Below are 16,060 nucleotides of genomic sequence, written 5' to 3'. Positions count from 1 at the left end.
GAGGCTCAGGGTGGGAATGAGGAGACATTTCTGCTCAGGAAGACCGGTCAGGCACTGGGACGGGCTGCCCAGGGAGGTGGCGGAGTCACCGCCCCTGGGGGTGCTCAAGGAGAGGTTGGACGTGGTGCTTGGGGACAGGGTTCAGTGGTGACAGTGGTGGTAGGGAGTGGTTGGCCCAGGCGATCCCGCGGGGCTTCTCCCACCCCAGTGACTTTATGTCGCCCCGTTCCCTGCCCCCCGCGGCAGCCCTGTCACAGCCGCGCGCTCCCGCGGGCGGGCGGCCCCGCCCCTCCTTACCCCCACCCCTCCCCTCCCTCGCTGGGCGCGGCCCCTCCCCGCCGCCCCTCGCGCCCCTCCCATTGGCGGCGGCGCCGCGCGTGACCGGGCGGCGTGTGACGTAGGAGGAAGGAGCCGCCATTAGCGGGCAGCGGGGCCGCCTGCCGCGGGGAGGGGGAGCGGTGCGGAGCGGAGCCGGTCCGTGCCCCCTCGGTGTCCCCTCCCTGCTCGGTTTCCCCCCGGGAACCTCGGCGGCGCCTGCTGCGTTCCGGCCCGCCCCGCGTTCCGCCCCCCGGCCCGTGGATGTGAGGCGGCGGCGGCGGCGTTGGGGGCGCCCATGGCGGCGGCGGCGGGGGCCGGGGCCGGCCCGGGGGCGGCGGCGGGCGGGGGTCGCAGCTTCTCTTTCAAGGTGGTGCTGCTGGGCGAGGGCTGCGTGGGGAAGACGTCGCTGGTGCTGCGCTACTGCGAGAACAAGTTCAACGACAAGCACATCACCACCCTGCAGGTGCGGGGCGGGGCTTTTGGGGCGAATTGGTGGGGATTTGGGGTGGGTGGGTGTGTGGGGGGGTAGGGCTGGAGGCGCTGGCGGTGGGCTGATGACTCAGGGGTTCCTGCGAGCCGCAGCCTCGGATCCCGGCAGCCCGGCGGTGGAGGTGCCGAGAGAGCCGCGCCTGGAAGGGGCAGCCCCCGCAGGAGGCCCTCGGGGGTCAGAGCTTACGGATCGCACGCTGAGGAGGTGCCTGAGGCTTTACCTGCCTGTCACCGTGTCGCCCTGAGTTGTGGCCTGGCTCTCTGTCAGCCAACTTATAAACAACCGAGAAATGATGCTCCGCGTACAGGCGTGCGGCGGTGTCTGCTCCAAAGAGGTGTTTTCCATCACCCGCTCATACCGAGTGGTGTGTGTGCCACATTGCAACATCCACAGGTTTTATTTTATACACGGACACAGAAAATGTGTTTTTAAACTTCATGTCATGGTTTGTACAACCCACGCATGTCTTTTGGGCTCTCTGAGCCCTTATCCTCTCCGTTTGCTGTTACACCAGCTACACAGCATCTTTTTTTGCCAGTTATACACATATATACAGAAGTCTAGCACTGTATCTATCATTCGCTACACTTAATGCGCTTTTCTTGCAAATAAAGAAACAAACAAACCCTGCCACCACGTGGGCCAGTGGTGGGTTTTGAATTTCTCCTGTGCAACGCAGAATAAATAGTAGGTGGTGCCGGGAGAGAGCCTCTGCGTAGTTGTGTGCTATTCATGCACATCTAGGGGAAAATTCTTGTGGGTTGGGTGTCTCAGAAGTATTTAAGGGTGAAACTTTCCCTTAAAACAAAGGAAGCATGAGAGAGGCACTGGAAACAACACAGTGAACGTTTCACCAACAGATATTGTCGCTCTATTTTTGTTATAAATAGCTAAAAACATTTTCAAGTTCGTGCTCAGCTGTTGGGTGCGTCTATTGTTAGGGTTACTCGGCATGACGAGGTGTTTATACCAGGCTAATTGTGGATCTGATTGCCATGGAGGTGCCTAACATTTGCTGTGCTACAGGAGCGGTCAGTGGCTCGTAGGTGGCAGGGGTGCAGTTGTACTCTGTGCTGTTACACTGCCCAAAGTGTGGTGTTGAGCAAACAATTGTGTTTAAAGTGCACTGCAAGTGATTGTGTGTAGCTGAATTCAAGGTGGTAGTAGAGTAGTTTGTTATGGGATGTAGCTCTGCTGTGGCAGAAAGCCTGAAATTCGAAGCAAAACGTGAATTGGGGCAGAGATGACGTGATAGGGAACTCTAAGCAGGCCCAAAATGTTGACCCTAAAATGTCCTCTCCAGATGTTACAGCCTGAGAGCTTTTGTCTTTCCCTGTTTATGTGGCAGGAGAATGTTTGTAAAGGAATAGGAACGCATGCTCATGTGTGATACTGAAATGTTGTCCCTCTGCTCTGACTAGGCTTCTCTTTGCTAACTGCATATTTTAACTGCATGATACATCTCAGGTCACCCTTCTGTTCCTTGCTTCTCTGTTCCGAACCTCCTTAGCCACATGCATCTTATTGATTGGAAAACGCAGTGTCAGCTGTCGTTTAATCAGACTGTATATAACATGTGCTTGTCAGGTATAATCTGCCTTGGTTTTGTTTTCCTGCATCTCAGAGTTGTAGAAGGAAGGTGTAGTAACTCCTTCCACTACCAAATCAAAACATCCCTTTGAAAACAAGATATGGAGAAGCTGATTAAACAACCAAGTGACATTTTTTTTCTAAGAGCTCCTTTTTTTTTCGATTAAGGGCTTAATCTGGTAAAGTGGCTCCGTTTCATGGCATCAGTTCAAAGTATTGCAGCAAATGAGTTTTGTTCCAAGGAAGCCAAAATTTAAAAAATACTTGGCTCCTGATGCAGCAAAGGAGCCACGGTGATGAGCCTCCTGTAAATCTTGCTGGTCAGTGGGATGAGGGCCTCAATCCACAGTAATCTGATTTAGCGGGGGCTGGTGTGGGAGTTGTGAGGGGTGTGGAAGTGCTGTTGTACCTCGTGCCAACCTTTTTGCACCACGAAAACGGTGAGACATCTGGAAAGTGCTTTGGAGAGGTTGCCTGGTGCTTCCTGCTGCGTCACCCCAGTGATGGGAGCACAGGAAGCCACATTGGGCAGTGCGAACCTTTCATCTAAATGTACATCTATCCTCTCCTATCTGCATTCTAACACCGGCGTTACTCTGTTGTGAGGTTTGTGTGTGCACACACACAAAGGTGACTTTCTTTTTTTCTGGTAAGGATGTTTTTAGTGAAAGGGAGTGGTTTGCCCCCCCCTCCCTTCCCTAAACGCTAGCGAGAGGGAAATGGTGACCTGGGACTTCCTTATGTCGAGATTAGGAGGCTGCTGGGACATGTTGCTGAAATCTTGTTAGCTTGAAGTCATGCACTTACACACCAATGACCTGCAAACTGAAATTAAAGTAGCTACTGGTTTGCTGAAGGAAAATGTACCCAGAATAATATGAAAAAAGCTGAAGCAGGAAAGGCTGTTGTTGTTATTATTTTTTTTACAAGAAATAATAACGTGTAACCTGCTGTCAGACCTGGTGTACCAGTTAGAGTTGGTTCCCACTGATCAAAACATTGAGGTCAGTGCTCTCATATAGTGAAGCTCCTAAGCTGTGAACTGAGGCCAAGTGAAATACACTGGAAATATTCTAATAATAACGACAGCACCTACTGTCAAACTGCCCTTTTAAAATTTGGGTGGATGCTGTCTGTTAATTGCTCAGGATAAATATAACTTTTGTGTACTAATCTCTCAAACATTTGGAGGGCTGCCAAATACCCAACCTGAGAGAGCCACTCAAGTGGTGATGCTAATCACATCGAGCGATCTGCAGTGCTTTGGGGGACCTGCCTGACCTGGCAGAGTTGTCTTGGATGTTGACAGCTTGGAAAAAAGCAATACAAGGTGGTTCTATGCTGTGTGTGATGTTTATGTGCCTGGTGATAATGCAGTCGAGGGCTGGGTGATGTACACCTCCTATTTTTTTCAAGAGAATCTTTTCCAGCTGGGTCGTTGTCTTCAGGCCCTTCTATCCCCTCTCAACAGGGCCTGAGGCACGTGTGGAACTGAGCTCTTAAAAAAAGAATGAAAGGAAAGGGAAAAGATTTTCTGCAGACACGTGAAGAAAATGGTATTTTAGCTCTTGTAATTGCATTATCCTTTTCTTCTCAGTGCATAAGTATTCTTCAGACCAGTCATAAGACACTGGAGTCAAAATACCCAAATCAGGAGCATACTTCAAAGAGCTGTTTGAGATTACTTATCTTTGAGTTAACCGAGAACCCGTACACTTGTGTTTTTTGAAAGTCCTAACAAAAGCGAATTGCCATAGTAATGAAAAGAATATGGAAAGGAATTACTGATTGTAAAGCAAGACGTGACTGACACTTAACTCTCGTACTCACTTTACTGGAGTCTCAAGAGAGTCGAACAAATGTCAAGTCCTCTTCTTTGTGTGATTATCTAATGCTGTCTGGCCTGCATTGCTTTAAAAGGCTATGATGCTCTTGGCAGCAACATATTTTCTTTCTAAACTAGGTTGGATGCGGAGCTTGCTGCCTTAAACTGATAGTTAAGGCTCTTTACGTGTGGGACCCCCCAGATTTCTAAACGGTGCCATGTCCTGCCCATCACTTGATGAGCTTTTTGCTCTCTAAGTTCAGAATTAATGAAGAGAAATAACCTCACTCTTCATGAGACAACTGGAACTTGTGTGGGGGGAGTTTTATTTATACAGTTGGATATTTGTTGTTTAGTCTTAGAGTGCGCGCCACTGTGGCTTTAACATGCACTTAACTGGTGCTAATTATGCCAGACTTACCCGTACCAATTAATTCAAGAACCGGGCCTGCTAACAGTATTCTTCAAGTATATGAACACACAGGGGAATTAAGCATTTAATGCGTATCATAGTATTGACAGTTTCTCACAGTGTGCTCACGAAGCTTTCTGCTCATTATTAACCTCAGCCACTTCTAATACCAGGTTCCAGTGTTGTTATCAAGCAAGCCTTTCATACAAACTTGCTTGTAATCAGGATATCTGATCTAGGATAGATCCCTAGCCAGAGATAAGATCTTATTGAACTAAATCTTAAAAATACAAATTCATCAAGTTTTAATACAGAGAGCAAGTGCAATAGCCAATCATAAATCCTAAAAATCCTCTGCCTCCTGTCACTTCTTGCAGAAGATGCTAAAAGGCTGACCTGAGTGTACTGACCTTCTAATACTTGGGTGTACAGGAGAAGAGGAAGTATCTCACTGTTAAAAGGCAGTATTTGTATCAAAAGCTGGAGTGACCTGAAGGAGAGGTTATTTTAAAACCAAAAACACAGAAAAAGCAGGTTTATCTATGGTGAGAAACCCACTTTAATATTAGATATGTCAGACAATTAATAGCACAATTACCCTTACTGGGCCAATGTCTGAGGCCCCGATGACGTAACCTTGTGAATACTGTGTTCTGTGTTAAATATAACTCCTGTTTCAGCGAGAGTTGTCTTCATTTTGGTCCAGAGGCCCAGAAACGTGTTTCTCAACTGTTTCTGTGAAACTTGTATCAACTGAGTAGAGCTGACTTTTCATTATAGTGACAAAAGCCAACAGTGCCCCGAAGAGCTTTTCCTCTGAGATTTACAATACTGTGTCAAGTGCTGAGTACAGCAGATAAATAAGCAAGCTTGGTTCAGTGTGCCTAACCCGTAGCTCCTCTTAATGTGGTCCAAGTGCTGGTGCATTGAAACTTCTGAACTCACTTTGAAGCATACGGCTTTTAAGCTGTGATGCTGTAGAACAAACTGAGATGAAGACGAGGCACTGATCATACAATCTTTAGGGACGGCTGGGTGAAAGCTGTAAAATAACTTGTGCAGTACTCTGGATTTGCCTGAAAATCCGCTGAAGCTTGCCGGATGTGTAAGACTTGCTGTGCTGCTGTTAAGCTGTTTGTTACAAGTTGCCTGGCGTACTTCAAACATGCTGCCTGGAGTTTTTCCTGAAGTTGACGTACGCCACCTTACTGTAGACCAGAAGGGCAGCAGGAATCGCGAGGTATGCTGCAGCCAGTGGTCACAGGGATCAGTCTGTTCTACCTGCTGGTGGGAAGGTTTCTGGGTGTTTCTCTTCCCTGCGGGCTGTCTTCTCTATGGATCTGCTCTGTTTATCAGGCTTTGTGGAAAGCTTCGCAGTGGACTTCTCTCAGAAAAGAAGAAAATATTTTCCAGAAAATATTCCTGAATCATCTCCCCTTCAGTCCTACCGATCCCAGAGAAGCAGCAGGACAGGAGCTGCTCTAGGAGCTGACTTGGGTTAGTGTAACACAGGCAGCACTCCAGAAAGTTATTTTCACAGCAGTTTAGGCTGGTGTAAATTGAACTCCTGTGGTCTTCTGCGCGGGTACTGGTTGCTTATGCAGTTAAGCAGCAGGCTGGTTCAAGCAGCTGACCTGGCTGATGACACTTTCCCTTCCCACATCCACGTGATTTTTAGTCAGCTCGGTGCCTGGTCACTGCTCTCATGCAGAGGCCTAGTGTTGAGATGCTGCAGGCCAGACTCAAATAATCTGTGATGAATGTATCTTAAGATACCGCCGAGTGCTTGATAGCTGACTGCACACTGAGGTAAAAGGAAAACTGAGTATAATTTAGGAAAAAGACAGAAGTTAACCTTGGCTCTAAACTCAAACCCCTTTATTTTGTTGTGGTAGTTTGCTAGTAGTGAACTATTTTGTGAATTCTTGCAACCTGTAAATGCGGGCATGTAGGCTGGTTCCTTTGTGTACTGTCATGAAATGTTAAGTTCAGATTAGACTTAAAAGTGAGCGTTCTGAATTTGAACTCCTCACACACAACCCTCGTATCCTTCCTAAGTCATTCAGAAAACAACAGCAAAAAGATGCAGGAAATGACTGGCTTAAGGCAAATTTATTTCGAATAGACTTCTGGCAAACTGTAGTGAAATGACTAACTGGCTTAGTATTGACCCAGCCTTCTGGGTATTTCTTCCAGGAGCATTTGGACTGAGGAATCTGTCTTCTGTTGATTCAGATGTTTTCATTAGTAAATAAATCTGAAGTCAAATGAGACACTTGTGTGTGAAAAATTGAACTCTGTTTTGTTTTCCAGGCATCTTTTCTTACAAAGAAGCTAAATATTGGTGGGAAAAGAGTAAACCTTGCAATATGGGTATGTTTGCTTTCCTACACTGTCCTCTCCACTGCGCGTCCCCTCTCCCCTCTTGGTTAAACAAATTGTTTTCCTGAAAAAGTACTTGCTTGATAGAACTGAAACGTTAGGGACTTTGTAATAAAGTAAAATTTAGAAGTACTTGGAATCTCTTGAAGTATTGTTTGTTTAGTCTTCTATGCTAACAGGAATATTTTAAATGCAGGATACAGCTGGTCAAGAACGATTCCATGCATTGGGGCCGATCTACTACAGAGATTCTAATGGCGCTATTCTAGTATATGATATAACAGATGAAGATTCTTTTCAGAAGGTACTGGAGAGACTTTTACCTCAATGTAAGATGTAAACTGAGAGGGAATTTGTGATATGAGTGCATACATGGGAATCTTCTGTTTCAGCAATAGCATTTATGCTTAATTTGCCTCAATTATAGGATTGATACCTGACTTTGCCACGTGTTCATCTTCTGCTACATCTGCAAATTCAGGCCGTGTAATGAAAGTGTACATATACCTTAGTATTTTCTGAAGTCTACCTGTAATAAAGGTCTAGTACAGTTATTCAAAGAACACTAGAGAATTAATGTATGAGTTAACTGTGGCAGGCTATAAAATGTAAGGTGGCACTGTTGCAATAATATACAGTACTGATTTCTACTGTATAAATCAAATTGCTAAAAGATACTAAGTGGCGTGACCTTTGACAAATCTGAACTCTGAAATCACAATACATGACAGTGGAAATGTTACATTCTCAGTAAGAATAGGTATTTAGACTTCCAAGGCTTTGTTTAATATGAGATTTGATGATCAACTATTTTACTGCAGAATCAATTGATCAGGTCAGGGTAGATGACTTTTTGTCCGGTCCTATGTCAGACTGGTACTACTGTGTTGTTGTTCCAGCTGAAAAGTATTGACACGTTCTTAGGTGAGTCTGGACCTGATTAGATTGTAGTAAAAGTAGTAGGAGTTCTGTGGAGGGGAGTGAGAAGTTATCGTTGTATTGGCTAGGCTTGGGCTAGCAGTGATACAAGTAGTATCAGGATATGGTTCCACAGCAGAATAAGCAACTTAAACAGTCTGATGTAGGGCCAGTGAAGCACTTAGTGCTGACAGCATCAGGCCCCTGTCTGTGGAGCTGTGACTTGTGAGTACTAGTTCAACTTGGGCCTTTTTCTGCTGAGCCATGCTTAGTGAAAAGGCTGTTATATTAGGACATTTAAGTTACCTCTCAGAAGTAAGAGGAAAGGTTAATTTGCAGAAGTTACTGCATAACTACCTATGTATCATGTATCCTAACTATTTTTAGGTCTTTGGAGTGGTCGCCTCTCTTTACAGCTTAAACTCCCTTAAAATAGCATCTCCAAGTCAATGCAGTGACCATCCAACTTCAAAACATGACAGCAAAATTAATAACACCCCTTAGTGCCAGCTGACTCAACATTCATCTGTTCCTTTAGGGAAAAGCATCTGTTATAATCTAATCTGATAAACTTGGTTCAGGTTTGGTTCGGGTACTTCTACCTTTAAGGAACCACTTGTGATGTGTTAGTATGGTCCCGTGGCTGAAGATCTCATGCCTGCCCTAAAGTGGTCAGTGTAGTGAACTTGTTCTTTGGAATGGGACTAATGTGAATGCAAGTTCAATTTCTGGAGTAACTGAACCATTCTGTAGAAGTTGCTTTGCTCTAAATTTCAGCTGTGAACTAAAATCATCTGCACCTGGCTCTTCAGCAATATAAAGAATATTTGGTCAATCTGTTGCTCTAAACATGTCTGTTTCAAGATTAGGGTGAACAGTTAATGATGGAAATGGGTCAGTTCTGCAGTGCCCAAACCACTAGTAGGATATCAAGAGAAAATAAATTTATCTCTATTCTTTATGCAGGTAAAAAACTGGGTTAAGGAATTAAGAAAAATGTTGGGAAACGAAATCTGTTTATGTATAGTAGGTAAGTTCTTTTAACATCTAATTCTAGTGACTGAATCAGAAAAGTTTATTTTGGTTAATAACATCTTCCAAATGCTTTGACAGTTTGTGCATGTGAAGGGGTAAAGCTTATGTGAATCTGAAAATTAAAAACACAGTTTGAGCTAGAAGTTTCAATAGATCACAACTGAGGAAAAGGAGAGTTTGGAAAAAATGTTAATGGCGAAAGTGCATAGTACAGATAGATGCAGACTGCGTAGTTGAACAAAGGAACATAAACCTCAGATGTGCTACATACATTTCTTGCAAGGACTCAGACTCCTTTTTTTTTTTTGTTTATTCACTGTTTCTAGTGGCACAGATGGATACTTCTTTGTTTTTAGAATCACCTGCTTGCAAGGGAGAATAATTCTTAAAACTTGGATATTTCAATGCATTTTTTACAAATGTATGTAAATATTGTTTTAAAATCAGATCTAGTAATTAAAACACCTTCAGGAGGTTAGATGTATGGATATTCCACGAAAGCTACCTTCTGTGGCACAGATAGTTTGTCTGATTAAAAAAAAAACAAAACACACTGCTTTTCTTTTTTAATTTACTGAGTTATTCAGCTATCCCTGGTCTCTTGATAGAAGTTCATTGCCTGTGTATGTTTGAGTGAAAGGAACTTTCAAATCATTTGGCACAGTCTAGATAGAGACCTGTTTCAGAGCCAATTTTTATTAGGACAGCTTGTAAGAAAATGATGGGATAAAATGATCGCATTAATTGTTTCCAACAGGTAACAAAATAGACTTGGAAAAAGAGAGGCATGTTTCAGTGCAAGAAGCAGAAACGTAAGTCACACCAATTATTAATAGAAACAGTCATTGCAGAATTATGCTGGAGTAATAAACTTGTGATGCTCTTAACAGCTGGCAGCGTAAACCAGCCATGGCTCGCTGGCTGCTAAGTGTTCTGTTCGTATTTGAGCCTTGGGATGTCTTGGGATGTCACTGGCTAAAGTGTAACTTGTGAGTTGTACATCACTGAAAATCAACATTTGTAGTTTAAATATATTTCTAAACTGGAAATTTTCAATTAATCTTTTTTTTATGAATCACTCTATTGTAACCGCAATTCTCTTTAAGTCAGCATGTGTGGATTAAGAGTTTTTATTTTGAATTGAGTTCTGTCCACTTCATGTGAAGTGGCTTAGGAAAACTGCATTCTTCAGTGCAATGAAGCTCTTCTTTATCTGCCTTCCTACAGGTACGCTGAATCTGTTGGAGCAAAACATTATCATACTTCAGCTAAACAGAACAAAGGAATTGAAGAACTGTTTCTTGACCTTTGTAAAAGTAGGTATTGTCTAGTTTGTTCATAGAGCTCTTCCATGAAAAGGTTTCAGGAATGCTTCAAACCCTATAGAAAATGCTTAACTTTTAAACTATTGAGAAGAACTGGCTTCACTTGAGTCTACTTCAAGCTACTTGTGTGTTATAACAACTATGGAAGCCTGATGTATAGATGCAAATTCATACTGTACTTTAAGAACGTCTTTCTGCCACTCTGTTGGAGTCCTAGGTTGGAGTTCAATTTTACTCCACATTCTGCTCTCACTGTTGTCTACTTTATACCCTGTTGCAACATCTTTGACATCACTTGACAAGATTCCTGAATTACAGTTCATGAATTTGAAGCCATTATTACACAAATCTTACGCAGCAGCTGAAGCAAATGATAAAGAATGTGGGAGTATATGCAGTATGCACATATATGCAGTATAAATACAGCACAAGGAAGTTACCCCATTTGTGTTGTCCTTAAGCAATAAGAATTTAAGCAAAACATTTCTATTTTTTTTTTCTTTTTAGGAGTGGTGTGTGTGTGTTGCGTTTCTTGTTTAATAAATATTCTTACAATGGGTGGGTAAATCTAGCTTTTGAAGTCACCAACTCCAGAACATCTGAGCATCTAAGGTCTTCCTTTAGTCAACGGGAGCTTCTGAGTATTTGCTGCTTTAGGAAGAACACTTAAGTATTTTCTTAAAACTATGCCATGAGATACCAGAGCGCTTACTTCTGCATAATTAGTAAGAGAACTGGTCTTTGTGTGCATAATTCATAGATTAAGATCTTAGAGCTTTGTGTAAAAATGCAAGGGAGTACTAATGCATTTCATCTACTACACTTCATTTACAGGAATGATAGAAACTGCTCAAGTGGATGAAAGAGCAAGAGGCAATGGTTCCAGTCAGTCAGGAACAGCAAGGCGAGGTGTACAGATCATTGACGATGAACCCCAAGTACAGAGCAGCGGCGGGTGCTGTTCTTCTGGATAGTAACAAAACTGTGCATCACTGCCCTCTCAATATGAAGACTGCCATATTCAAAGTCACACATTCTTTACCAGTGGAGTAATAGAATTAACAGTATTTAAAAATAATCACACATAACACTGCAGAGACCTTAAGTGCTAAACTAGTGGCGTCTGTGACCAGAGAATTGGCATTTTCTACAGTGGTTAACAAAGCAATTACCAATGGCCTTTTTACATACTTTTCTTTAATGAGGAATAATATGCATGTAGAAAAGACCTACTTAAAGGCTTCATTTATATTCTTTTAAATCAGATCATTATTTAATAACTTATATACGTTGTTGTTGGAATGGTATACATTTTTGCAGCTCTTTGTATTTTGTGGTAGATTGAATTGTATCACTTCTAAAATGCAAATTGATTTTTTTTAAATTAGCAGATATCTGAAGTAATATTTTTGCAGGGTCTCCACAAGCCTATAACCGTCAACTACTTTGATATATTCTGTTCATCTTGTATGCCAAGCTGGTAAAATACATTGTAAATTACATATTAAATATTTTATCTGCTTTTACAAGTGCAGGTGCAGAAATACGTACATCAGTCTTGTCAGTGATTGTGAAGTGAATAAGTCAGTGAAAAGATGCAAGCTTTTCATGTGTACTGTTGAATTGCTCATTCTATTCCCCCTTCCTGAAAATTGAAAACAGCTTTTTTTTTTGGTAAACTCACAGCTACAGCATTTTTTTAAGCTTTTTCTGTCAAGCAGCAGTATTTAGAGTACCCCCTTAGTAGGAAGGGAATGCTTCTTTAGACTGCTGTTTAACACTGAGGCGTTTGACTCCCAACTAAGACAGTTGGAGCATGCATTTATCTTGCCTCTGCATTTACTTCAGCCTCTCAGATATCCCCCAGAAAGTTGAAGCAAATTTAGCCCTTGTCTGTCTGGTAGCCGCTAAACCAGATGCATGGGAAGCTCTTAAGCTGTACTAAGACATTTGTGTCCCAAGACAGCATTATAAACTACTTATGAGCGTAATTTTTTTCCTATATTGCAGGGCTTGAGTGAACAAATGAATTGGCATTAATGAGAACTGCTTCTGATTTTTGAGTGATTATGTGGAAGATATGGAACTGCCAGATGCAATTGTAACTTTGGGAATAATAGACAAAACTGAACTTAATCTTGACTTGCTCTTTCTCTTGTAAAGCTTTTTGAAGTCCACTTAAGGTTTGGGAGGAGGGTGTTCAGAAATAAAGTGTATAAATTACTATCACAGAAGGAAAACAAATGGTGGTAGTTGAAACTTCAAAATGTTTTGTGGTCTGACTTTTTTTTTTACTTAAGTTGTCATGCTTGGAAAAACAGTAAAGGTGATGTCTATGACAAAATAGAATATTCCTTGGCCTTCCTTTTTCTGAAGGGTAGAATTAGTATTGCATATAAATGCATTTAATGGTGTGGGTGTATTACAATGCACAACAGGAGTAGTAGTAACTAATCAGTCTGACATGTAAGAAGTGTGCTGTCTTCATCTGACTTATTTTCTCTGAAATAATAGATGGCTTTGCTACAGACTGGTCCCAATGCTCTTTATTTCTTTTCTTTCTGCCAAAACTGCGGTGTACTTTCTCTAAAGCTGACACTGGTGTGCTCTTCTGACGTTGTTGTATGCGTGATGGGCAAAGGTGCTCTGTTTTTGTTAGTGAAGACAAAGTTACTTGACTGTACAGAGCCTTGCTGTGAATCTAAAATTCATGAGTATATGTGTATATTGCGACACTGTGTTAAGCCAACATCCTGATATTATATCTCACTTAAGTGAGTTTTGCCCAAATTAAAATTGGGTCAGCTTGATTCAACAAATAGTACCTTCAAATCCATACACTAGAGAAGTCAGTCTTGTAAGTAACAAAATACTGATATGAGGAGTGAAATCGGTGAGACTGCTCAAGATTGAAATTTCATTGTAAGAAGAGTTGCAGATTTTTGGATTCCCATTTCAGATTTTACAAAGATGCAAAAAAAAAAAAAAAAAAAAAAAAAAACTCCACTAGGCTTGATAAGGAAGCAGATATGCTCTGGCATAGATAATGCATTAGAGCTTGTTTTCTCCAGAGCAGAGCTTTCCCTGCTTTGTTGAACTAGACAGCTGTGGTCCTGGCCTGGTAATTGATACAAGATGTTTACCAAAGGGAATGTTATGTTTGACTACTGAAGTGTCAAACTTAAGTAGTCTGTCTTAATGTAGTGTATTCTGTAGTAGGGGTGGTGTGAGACTTTGGTCTCACCAACAAAGCCATGTTATACCAACTCATAAGTCACTTGCAAGACTAAAACTATTAACTACTGAAAACTTGGGTGGGGATAAGCTGACACCTTTGTATCTTTTAAAAAAAAAAAAAAGTTTTGGCTACTACTACTATTATTTACAAAATACCTTTTAAAAGAAATTGTCAGAAGTTACTGTCCTTAAATTCAATGAAACTACAGCAAGACAAATCTTGAATGGAGCTTTTCTGTCTAAGCTGCAGTTGGCCTGGACTTTATCTGTAGAACTTGATACTTTGCTAAGCACAAATGTTTATTATCTAATGAGTACAGTTCTAAAAAAACTAAAAGTATTTCTGACATAGGTATTACAATATATGTGTGACAGCCTAATGTCTCAGGCAAATGCCATAGACTACAGTAAGGATTAATATCAGAGTTATTTATAAATGCTTGTAACAAGACTGATCCTTGTGTGAAAGGGGGGGGAGGAATTGTGCCCTGTCAGTGACTTTTCTTAGCCAGAAGTAACAACTGTGTTTAATTGCATGAGTAGTGAATGTCACCTGAAGCCTGTTTCCTTAGTATTACCTACTGATCTGTGGCATAGACTAGAATATTTGTGGTTTCTTTCAAAGTTTGAAAAGACTGAATTAGCTTGTGTATCTAAAACAAAGGCTTGAGGTGGAAGAAATTGAAAAAGTAAATGTCTCAAGGTGAATATGAATTCATGAAAGTTTGTTTCCAAGACACCGTAGAATACTATTAGTTCTTGAAACTGACTAACATAAGCTACTCATTCTTGCCAAAGTACCTCTGTTCCTGGAAGAGGCATTTTTATTATTTACAGAGGTTATCTAGATCACATGGACCAAGTGTGCAAGGAGGTACAGATAGCTTGGTTTTCTATGCTTGATCTCAAGGATCTTCCTTGAGTAACCTAGCGTTACTACTGCATGGCTTGGGTTTTCAGGAATCTTGCCTTTGAGATCTAAATTGCGTGGTTTGTATGTCTGAAGTATCTGTTTAGGGAAAAGCGTTTTCTTTTGCTGCCAACAAGAAAACTATTTCTCTATTTCTCATTCTCCCAAGATTAGTGCAAGAGAACACCTATGTCTTTACCAAGTACCTCTATGGTTGCATAGGTAATACCAGCCAGGCATTTGCTACAGCATGTAAGTCAACTTTAAAAGTGCTTGCAACATGGAACTCCCTTCCTCAGGGTAAATCTTGACAGAGGTTAGTACGAGACCTTTTTATTGTAGTATGTGAGTATAAATACCTTTCTAAAACAACTTTAGCTGCTCATGGTTGTGCTGTTGCTATAAATACCTGAGGGACATACGAAGTTTTATGACTTGCTGAAATAATGTCTAACAATCCAAAGTCCAAAAACATGAATGCAGCGTTTATGCATCTCTATTAATAGTTGTTTATGGATGCAGCTTTAATGTATTTAGGCACTAGTTCACAAGTTCTACATGACCAGGTAGGCCAACTGAGACAAGGACGCTCTACTAAATCATTTCAGATCTGTGGTACTCAGAGATGAGTGTAACTAGTGCTAAAGATCTGGGGTGGTTTCTTAATGTGGTTTGCAGTGGATTTGCATAGAATTCCAAGATTTGGAAATCTAATGTCCAGATGAACTGCGTTGACTGGTCTCTTGAGACAGTTAAGTAATGGAGTGTTGCCTTGATTTATGTTTTTCTCTGACAATATTGACACATTATGGACAAGCATTCGTGCTTACTACCACATCAAAAAGTACACCTTAGCCCTTTTATGCTGCCACTTTTAATTGCTCTAGGTGTTTAACTTGTGTCTGCCTACAGCTTTTCAATTTCTGCTGTAGCTTCCAAGGTGTTTGAAAATTTTTACAGAAAGTTAGGAGGTCTCAGAATGTGTTTGGAGCTCAAATGAGGTTCAGAGAAGATATTGGGTGCTGTCAGAAAAGTTTAAAGAAAGTAAGAGGAATGGAAGGCCTGCTTGAGGATAAATGGAGATCAGGAATCTTCAGAAGCTGAAAGCAAACAAGTGGGACGAATGAGTAGAGTGAGGGAATAAGAGAGGTAGGAAAAACTGAAGGTGTTGGTAATGGACTGTATGGGCTAAGTTAACCAGCTTTTAAGAGAGCTGCTAGCATCTCCTTTCAGTAATTGCCTAATTCCAGACCTTTCTAAGATGATATCCTAGGTTAGTTTTCCTCTGTGAAATACTGTGTTTTGTTTTTTTTTTTGGGGGGGGTTGGTTTGGTTTGGTATTTCCTTGCCTTAAAGAAGATAATACAACTAATTTTGAATGGGCTTTTGGGCACGATACTACCCTACCTAAAGATTGATTAAAATATGTTCCTTTATGAAGTATTTGGTTACTTGATCTTGTTAATTTTCACATCAAATTCTGGGATTTTTTCCTGATTGGTCTTCACTGAAAGAAGTTCTGATAACTGCTGTTGTGTCAGGGAGTAGCAGATGAAGACTAAGATCTTTGGCTTTAGTTGTTGCACAAGCACAAAGACAAATCATCTCCCTTTTAACT

At 41.6% G+C, this 16,060-nt stretch overlaps 1 protein-coding gene across 1 annotated transcript; it reads left to right on the top strand.

The window, feature by feature from the left end:
• The first annotated feature begins 393 nt into the window (after positions 1–393).
• On the top strand, positions 394–12,831 carry RAB21 (RAB21, member RAS oncogene family). The gene is made up of 7 exons (XM_084304397.1): positions 394–781; positions 6,949–7,008; positions 7,214–7,321; positions 8,902–8,965; positions 9,728–9,782; positions 10,198–10,286; positions 11,130–12,831. Exons 1-7 carry the CDS (start codon positions 614–616, stop codon positions 11,267–11,269), a joined length of 684 nt encoding a protein of 227 aa, XP_084160523.1. The 5' UTR covers positions 394–613; the 3' UTR covers positions 11,270–12,831.
• The last annotated feature ends 3,229 nt before the right edge of the window (positions 12,832–16,060 follow it).

The sequence above is a fragment of the Netta rufina genome (genome assembly GCF_964035555.1).
Source record: "Netta rufina genome assembly, chromosome: 1".
Lineage (NCBI taxonomy): Eukaryota > Metazoa > Chordata > Aves > Anseriformes > Anatidae > Netta > Netta rufina.
This window is presented reverse-complemented; position numbering and strand designations above follow the sequence as displayed.

What these genes read in the sequence shown, in the direction of transcription:
- RAB21 (XM_084304397.1), top strand. Translation starts at nt 614, where the DNA reads ATGGCGGCGGCGGCGGGGGCCGGGGCCGGCCCGGGGGCGGCGGCGGGC. An exon ending in AGCACATCACCACCCTGCAG is followed by an intron (nt 782 to 6,948) that starts GTGCGGGGCGGG and finishes TTTGTTTTCCAG; the next exon opens with GCATCTTTTCTTACAAAGAA. An exon ending in AATCTGTTTATGTATAGTAG is followed by an intron (nt 8,966 to 9,727) that starts GTAAGTTCTTTT and finishes TGTTTCCAACAG; the next exon opens with GTAACAAAATAGACTTGGAA.